General features: G+C 41.1%; 1 protein-coding gene across 1 annotated transcript in view; it reads left to right on the plus strand.

Annotated features, from left to right (window-relative positions):
- The window catches only part of CUBN (cubilin), a 256,824-nt gene extending 248,757 nt beyond the window's left edge, over positions 1–8,067 (plus strand). Inside the window, exons 65-67 of the mRNA XM_032880903.1 lie at positions 2,160–2,325; positions 4,260–4,495; positions 7,600–8,067. Coding sequence (XP_032736794.1) covers positions 2,160–2,325; positions 4,260–4,495; positions 7,600–7,707 — 510 coding nt within the window. The 3' untranslated portion in view covers positions 7,708–8,067. The remainder of the gene's footprint in view (positions 1–2,159; positions 2,326–4,259; positions 4,496–7,599) is intronic.
- Positions 8,068–9,195: the final 1,128 nt, after the last annotated feature.

Raw genomic sequence — 9,195 nt, forward strand, 5'->3', positions numbered from 1 at the left:
AGCGCAGTGCCTGCATTTTACCCTGAAAACCCCGGAGCTCACTTGCATGTCCTTTGCAAACTCTTTTGGATGTATTCATTCTTAGGCAGTAAACTGCGATGTCCCCGAAGACTTGGATATCCAAAGACGCTGAATTCCTCTGTGGATGGAATTTGAATGTAAACCTTCCCAGAGGTGCTCTGAATTGGCTTTGTCTCACGTACACAAGAGTCTTCAGTACAGTTTCCACACGATTTCCTCCTCTACATCTGTTCGCTTGTCTTAATATCCTGGGGAGCTCACCCCTACAGAAATCCTTTGTTAACGAGTATCCTTAATCCATAGTGTAATGAGTACTTGAAGGAAGCTTGAGTCTTTTATCATGGCAGACCCATGCCATGATAGGGAGTGGGGAGGGATGGATGTAGCAGGGAGGAAAGGAGGAGACGAAGATGAGACTGTTTGTGTCAGTCAGGGCATGGAACTCAGACCTTTGTGCCTCACCCTTATATGAAATGGAAAGCAGAAGCCAGAGGAGGGGATACAGAGAAAGGACAGAACAATCCCACCCGTTCGGAATCACATCACAGCCACCCTTGGTTCCAGCCTGGGCTGAGCGTTGGTGACGGGAGTTATTTTCCTCTGGATGCTGGCACGCGCAGGCTAGCACTCCAGCGCTGGAGGTGGGAGCCCCACCTCCCAGCTGTCCTTCCTATTCCACAGAAGTTGGTTTTGAAAACCCTATAAGCAAAGAAAGGAAACCGTAAGTCGGGCTGGTACAGTACAGCCGCTTTTGTTTGAAAGACTGGGATGGTTTATTGGCAGCCTTATGCGCCACACTCACCATTCCATTCACATTAATTGTGCCCAGAACAGAAATTTCTTGGCGAGGACTGTGACCGGATTATGACCACACAAAAGCAAAGCTCTGGATCCCACCTGGAATCTGCATGTGTTTTTAGTGCCTTCACCTCCCTCTTCAGGGCCCTCTAATGGCTCAGAGATGTTTATTGCTCTCGTTGTCCCATTCTTCCTGTGCAGAGGAAAATGGAGAGGATGCTAGTTGGAAATGACACCCCACTTCTCTCAGAGCAGAGCTTTCTGAAATGGGACGCAGAGGAAAGAGACCTTAAGTTAAGATAGAGTGGGAACGGGTCTGGCTCTCCAGCGTTCCTGAATATGGCGGCCATGTCTGTCTGCGGGTGGTTCACTGGCTGCTCCATGCACCGCAAGGCCACTTAGAAGAATAATCCAAAATGCACCAGAAAGACACTATTGTCTCCCACTGCTGCTCCATCAGCTAAAAAGATCTCACTCTCTGTCAACACTATCCAGTAAGACCAGCCATGGCGCTTCTGAAGAACCTCCATGACTGAAGACAACCCCACTTAACGAAATGTTAGATGATGAAATTATAGAGGAATGGAGGAACTTCCAAGAATTTGAATACATGTGTCGTTGAAACCACCGTTCATACATGTTGAGCTGGTTCTAGCTCTGTGATGCCTGGATAACATTTCTTCAGTACTCCTCAGGAGTCCTCCTCAGAGTCGGACGGCTGAGAAGGCGCAGAAGGAGCTCTGAGGACAGTAGGTGGTTGAGTTCCCTGCGGTTACCTGTACTTACCCACTGTCTCATTTCCTGTTTTCAAATGCATCTACTCTAAGCAGTGAATTAAAAAAAAAATCTATTCAGCTTCAGGCTATGTTTTTAAAATTACCCAACAGTCAGGTTTTATAGATTTATTGAATTGTGTCTTTTTCCCATCCCAAAATTCCTTTGGTTTTGAGCTTTATTATACTTTGTACATTGCTCTTTTTCTTTCATAACCCCTTCATAGCCAAGCAATTTTCAGAGGGAAAAAGACAGACACACAGTATAATGAATAAAGCATTACAGAAGTGACTGGAAATAGAGCAGGCAATATCCCTCTCCAATCTTTTTGAAATTCACAGATATTTCTGAATTCAAACGCAAATGGTTTTTGATCTACATACTGGATGTTTCTCTCCTTTGCAAGAGAACATGACTTCTGGGTGTGTTTTCATTCTTAAGAAGACAAAGATTTTCCAAAAGAGGTTGTCATTCACATTGTCTCATGTGTTAATGGGGAACAATGAAAAATCAGAGAAGAAAGGATAATATGCTTATGTATAATCATTAATGGCTCACTTTTCCAGGTAAGAAATGGAAGTGATAGCAGTTCACCATTACTTGGCACGTACTGTGGAGCTCTGCTGCCAAACCCCATCTTCTCTCAGAACCATGAACTATATCTACGGTTTAAGAGTGACAGTGCGACTTCCAGCCACGGGTATGAAATTCTCTGGACCTCGTCACCCTCTGGTAAGACACTTGCACTTTGTAAAGGAAATTGATGTAGGTGAGAAAAACATAGGGGGTCTAATAAGAAAAGATAATTAAAAGTGGCCATACCAGGACACCTGGGTGGTTAAATGTCTTCCTTCAGCTCAGGTCATGATCCCAGGGTCCTGCCACTGAGCCCTGCATCAGGTTCCCTCCCCAGCGGGGAGCCTGCTTCTCCCTCTGCCTGATGCTCCCCCTGTTTGTGCTCTCTCTCTCTCTCTCTCACAATTTTTTTAAAAAGTGACCTTACCCTCTTAGCCATCTGTATACTTGATTTTTCTTCCAACAAATATAGAGATTTTTAACAATGAGAGTACAGATATCCTTTTTAATTCTATTCTTACTCCTCATTTCTACATATACATATGTAGGACACATGTTTCTATATGTATCTACGGACACATATAGATAAATATCTAGTAATATGTAGACATATTGGCGTGCATGTATATATACACATAGAACATAGATTAGATACAGATTTTAAAATTTTTGGTAATTTCTGATTTTGTCATATTTTTAAGTTTTGATTTGATCATCAAGGTAGTTCTCTGAGAATTCAGAAAAGCCCACATGTGTACCAAAAGCCAAGTTACTAATGCATACTTGGGTATAAATAAGCAGCTTCTTCCCTTGCAGCACCTGTCATTTCTTGGCAGTCCTGGAGGTTAATTGCTTTTTTCAGGGCAGTAAGTAACTTCCTGCATGCTTGGTTGGTAGTTTATCAAATAACTGAAGGAAATTTAAGTCATGTCAATGTATTTAACTCAAGAGAGGAGGAATATCTTTATGAGATGTCCCACTTAGGTGTTTAGAAATATGTAAAAACTTTCCAGATAAGAATGACAAAAATGACGTGTTTTCAGTAGACTAAGGGACAAGAAATAATTTAAATCTTGGCAGCTAAAGATGCTTGCAGATGATCTCCAATGCCCTCATTTTGCAGAGGAGGAAATAAAACACGAGGTTAATGGGTTTTCCAGAAAGCATGGCTAGATTGTGGTAGAAGCAGGACCACACCTCCAGGGGTCAGACACCCAGCTCAGCGCCTTTTAATCCTACCATTCCGTGCACTTTCTTCCTGCACAGCAGTATATCTGGGTCCCCAGGGTCTCTGGTCTAAACTATGACAGTGTTCATACACAAATTAACACTAATACTCACAGAGCTCTGGCTCTGAGCATGTCAATCTTGGTACTGTCTGCTACAAGCTCGGGAAAGTCACTTATAAAATAATTCTTGTCAAAACCTACAATGCCACACTCTTTGGGTTCAGCCCTGGAATTTAACTTAAAAAAAAAAAGATTTTATTTATTTATATGACAGATAGAGATCACAAGTAGGCAGAGAGAGGCAGGCAGAGAGAGAGGGGGGTAAGCAGTCTTCCCCCAAGCAGAGAGCCCGATGTGGGTCTCTTTCCCAGGACCCCAGGACCTGAGCCAAAGGCAGAGGCTTAACCCACTGAGCTACCCAGGTGCCCTGGAATTTCACTTTTAACTTTACTTCACTCCCATCATCATCATCAACTGAGGGTATAGGGAGAGCCCTACACAGTCAAAAGTACACAACGACATTAATTACTCTCTCCTTCAGCTACTTTATCAGGTTCTTTGTTTCCCCATTGTGTTCTCAAACCACTGTTTTCAAAGAGAGGTCCTGGAAGGAGTGGTCCCAATGTCCTGAGATACAAGGAACAGAACCTACGGTGGAGGGAGGGGGAAGGGAGGGAGGAGGTGGTGGTGAGGGCGTGGGAAGGATGTAGCCCACAAAACAACAAGGAAAGGCTTTTCTGCCTTCTCTATTCTTCCCAAGAGTCTCAGCATTTTGGGAAAATAGTCACCATCTTATTGCTTCACAAGGGTATGGTATCCACTTTTTGTTCAATCAAACATCCTGCCTTGGTTTCCTTGCAGGCTGTGGTGGAACGCTCTATGGGGACAACGGCTCCTTCACCAGCCCCGGCTATCCGGACACTTACCCAAACAACACTCACTGTGAATGGGCCATCACTGCACCTGCTGGAAGACCTGTCACTGTCAGCTTTTACTTTATTAGCATTGATGATCCCGGAGACTGTATCCAGAACTACCTCATCCTCTACGATGGACCAGATGCTAATTCCCCATCCTCTGGACCATATTGTGGAGCAGTGAGTAAAACAAACATTTTAAAATTTCCATTTATTATTTTTAAATAATAGCAGTGTACACTTTTAAAGGCAGACACATGCGAAGCACATAGCACAAACCTTTTACAAATTTCAGCAGCTTCCGGATTTTCTTTTCTATTTGGGGAGCACGAGTGCCACCTAGTGTGCAGTGAGTGAAATTAATAGTACTAGGTCTCAGACCACCCCATCAGAAGGGCTTGTGCAGGTTTCCCCCCTACTCCCCTCACAGACTTCTGGTGCCCACTCACACCTGCTGACTCAGAATTTCTGGCATAGGAGCTGCTGGACATTGTCGTTTAATCACTCCCATATGTGATTTCAATGTGATACCCAGTGTTGAATGCCTATACTGTTGTCCCTATGAAGCCAACTATGGACAATTTGGACACCTGGCTCCATTTCATCTACTTCTTGTTGAAAATTGCAGGAATTTTTGGAAAAAAGAAGGGAGGTTGAAGGTGGGTCTAGTGACTTAGTTTGTTTTTGTAAAGTGGTGATGTCCTGGATCTTCCCTAAACTATCAAGTGAGGATTCTGACAGTGACTCAGTATTTCTTGTGTCTGCCCTCATCGTCCACTCATTTTGTATGAAAGCAGCTACACGGTTTTCCAGGAAGGGAAATGGGACTACTGCTGAGAGTGTATCTGCTTCCTGCTGTTCTGCTCTTTATGTAGGCTTGCTAATTAACTGGACAGAAATCTAAAGAGTTGTTTGTTTTAATTGAGATAAAATTGACATATAACATAATAGTTTCAGGTGTATAACATAAATTTGGGGGATTTTTTGTGAGGAGAACTTAAAAAAATTTTTATTAACATATAATGTATTATTTGCCCCAGGGGTACAGGTCTGTGATTCATCAGTCTTACATGATTCATAACACTCACCATAGCACATACCCCTCCCAATGTCCATCACCCGCCACTCCAACTCTCCCACCACCCCCACTAGCAACCCTCAGTTTGTTTCCTGAGATTAAGGGTCTCTTATGGTTTGTTTCCCTCTCTGGTTTCGTCTTGTTTCATTTTTCCCTCCCTTCCCCTATAATCCTCTATCTTGTTTCTCAAATTCCTCATATCAGTGAGATCATACGATAATTGTCTTTCTCTGATTCACTTATTTCATTTAGCATAATAGTTCCATCCACGTCATTGCAAATGGCAAGATTTCATTTTTTGATGGCTGCATAATATTCCATGGTTTATATATACCACATCTTCTTTATCCATTCATCTTTCGATGGACCTCTGGGTTCTTTCCACAGTTTGGCTATTGGGGACATCGCTGCTATAGACATTGGAGTGCATGTGCCCCTTTGGATCCCTACATTTGTGATGATGAGAACTTTAAGAAATCTACTTGCTCAGCAGCTTTCAAATATACACTATAGTGCTACTAAATACATTCTCCTTGCTATACAGCACATCCCTAGGACTTCGTTATAACTGGAAGTTTATACCTTTTGGCAGACACCCTTTATCCATTTCAGCCACTCCCTGCTCTGGCCCCTCGCAGCCACCAGCCTCTTTTCTGTATCTGAGAGTTTGGCTTTGCTTGAGATCATGTAGTATTTATCTTCCTATCTTATTTCATTTAGCATAATGACTTCAAGGACCTTCCATGTTGACACAACCAGCAGGATTTCTTTCTGGATGGCTGGATGATACTCCTTTATTATTATAATATTTTATATATCATATATCTATCCATTTGGATAGATAGCTTCTACATCTTAGCTATCATAAATAATGCTGTAGTGAACATAGTGATGCAGATATCTTTTCAAGTTGGCATTTTTGTTTTCTTTGGATAAATTCCCAGAAGTAGAATTTCTCGGTCATATGGAAGTCCCGTGTTTAACTTTTTCAGGAACCTCCCTAATCTTTTCCACTTGTGGCTGCACCGATTTACATTCCCACCAACAAAGCATGAGGGTTCCCTTTTCTCCACATCCTTATCAACACTTGCTATTTTCTTGTATTTTTTGTAATAGCCATTCTGACAGGTATGAAGGGATATTTCATTGTGGTTTTGATTTGGATTTTCTGATGGTTAGTAATGTTGAACATCTTCTCATGTACTTGTTGGCCGTCTGTACATCTTCCTTGGAAAAACACCCAGTCAGGTCCTTTGCCCATTTCTTATTTGGACTGTTTGTTATTGCTACTGAGTTGTGTGAGTTCTTTTTATATTTTGGACGTTAACACCTTATTGGATAAATATATTGCAAATATTTTCTCCCATTCAGTAGGTTGCCTTTCCATTTTGTCTATGATTTCCTTTGATGTACAGGAGCTTTTTAGTGTGATTGAGTTCCTCTTGTTTCTATTTGCTTTTGTTGCCTTTGCTTTTGGTATCTAGTCAAAAAAGTCATTGCCAAAACCAACATCAAGAAGCTTATTGCCTGTGTGTTCTTCTAGGAGTTTCATAGTTTCAGGTCTTTACTCATTTTGAATTGATTTTTGTGTGTGCTGTAGTTTCATTCCTTTGTATGTGGATATCCATTTTTCATAGTGTCATTTATTAAAGACAGAAAGAATACGAAAATAAATCCTAAAAGGAGACTACAGATATTGACAGCGGGAAGTTGTATACTTTACTGATATGAACTGTTTTAGTTGCAAAAATAGGTATGTGTTCCCATCAGGAAAATTAAAGTTTCAGTAAGAAGTTGAACTGGAAATTCAATTTTTAATGATAATTTCACTGAAATATAATATTCACAAATGATTCATCTTCTTTAAGTGTACATTCAGTAGTTTCTAGTAGATTCAGAGTTATGTAGTTCACACCACAATCAATTCTAGAACATTTCATTACCCCCAAAAGACACTCTGTAACCACTAGTAGTGAATCCCCATTTCCCCTCTGTCGTCCTCCCCACCACCAATATTCTTTTGTAAGATATCTCTATTAATTCTTAGCAGGTTCCTTCTAGAAAAATAAGCAGGTTTAAGCAGGTTTACTGTAAATTCTATAAAGTTTCTCTGTGTAGTACTTTCTTACTAGGCTAACGTTTCCAGCAAAATGTTCAAATTAGTGAAATAGATAATTTGTTACTTTTTTTTTTTTTTCAATTTTAGGACACCAACATAGCTCCCTTTATGGCCTCTTCACATCGGATCTTCGTAAAATTTCATGCAGAGTATGCAGTACAGCCATCAGCTTTCCGATTAACTTGGGACAGCTAATGGGGTGATGCGGTTTGTTGGGCCCATCGGACATGACACTGGACAGACGTCAGGACAGAATGTTCATACAGCATTCTGCCTGGCCCACTGGAAATAACCTGAACTTTTTCTTTTCACCAAAGTATGTGTGGAATCAATGTCTGTTTATTGAAAACAATATAGACTGTAGCTTCTTTAGTCTTGGCTGTGCATGTCATCCTCACTTCTAACGCTTTGAGCTGAAGATTTTCTTAAAATCCCTTAAAGAATTGGAAATAGTGATGACATATGTGATGTCACTTGTCAAAAGTTAATGACAAAATAGCATGCTTTTCCCTGTGAATGTCAAATCAGAGGTAATGAACATTCTTGAATGGTACGCAGTGATGCTGCATTAATTTTTAACTCATCAAAGTTTCGTCTTTCACTAGCAGGTCTATGTAAGTTTTCAAGTTGAATTTTTACATTTGGATGAACAATACAAATCCTGAAGACCATGAACTCCGGGGCGTGCTGCCTGAATCTGCATTCTCATGCTTGTCATTCAGGGCTGCCTTAACTTCTCTGTGCTTTCGTTTCCACAAGTCCCACCACTGTCCACTCCTAGTTTCCTAACACAGTCTGTAGAGTCACAATAGCTTAGCCAAGCTTTTATAAAGTTTTCTGAGGCCTTTAACAAAGCAAGAGCACCTATATTAAATATGCAGAGTTGTCTTAACAACAACATGGGACAAAGTGAAAGAAAGAAGCTGTGTGATGTGGTATTTCATCTCACTTGAATACTCAAGTGCCAGAAAAATTATTTCTGCGCAGAGTACAGAGCCACATAAATAAAATATTCGCACCTTTAAAAGTCCTGCCTCCTTAGGGCACTTGGGTGGCTCAGTCATTAAGCATCTGCCTTCAGCTCAGGTCATGATCCCAGGGTCCTGGGATCGAGCCCTGTGTCAGGCTCCACGCTCAGTGGGAGTCTGCTTCTCCCTCTCCCTCTGTCCCTTCCCCCCACTCATGCTTGCTCTCTCTCTTTCTCTCTCTCAAATAAATAAATAAAATCTTAAAAGAATAAAATTCCTGCTTTCTTTAATTCTGTGTTATGGGTAGATATATCAACTTTGTAGCTGACTCCCTCTTGGAAAGAACGATGAATGTGATGACAAGTCCCATCCAACCCACAGGGGCCTGACAAGCCAGAGCAATGAACACAAACTCAGGATGAAATTTCATAGGCAGAGATACTATATTTTGCTCTTTTGCCTGAAAATGAATCACAAAGGTACAGAAAATGGAGACAATTTGACAATAACATATGAAATTACAGGAATTTTCTCTGAAGGCAAGATTAACGTATGCAGCTGTCAAACAGTAAAAGAAGATTTGATCTCAGATTGTATTATTAGAGTAATGGTATCAACAAGAGTCAATTTCAGTCAGAGAGATGTACTTTCCTAGAAGGCGTATTAGAATACCCAGGTATATATACCAATTTAAGAAAGCCGTCAATATTATAGT

Source organism: Lontra canadensis, unplaced genomic scaffold (assembly GCF_010015895.1).
Source record: "Lontra canadensis isolate GAN:19392208 unplaced genomic scaffold, GSC_riverotter_1.0 scaffold72, whole genome shotgun sequence".
Classification (NCBI taxonomy): domain Eukaryota; kingdom Metazoa; phylum Chordata; class Mammalia; order Carnivora; family Mustelidae; genus Lontra; species Lontra canadensis.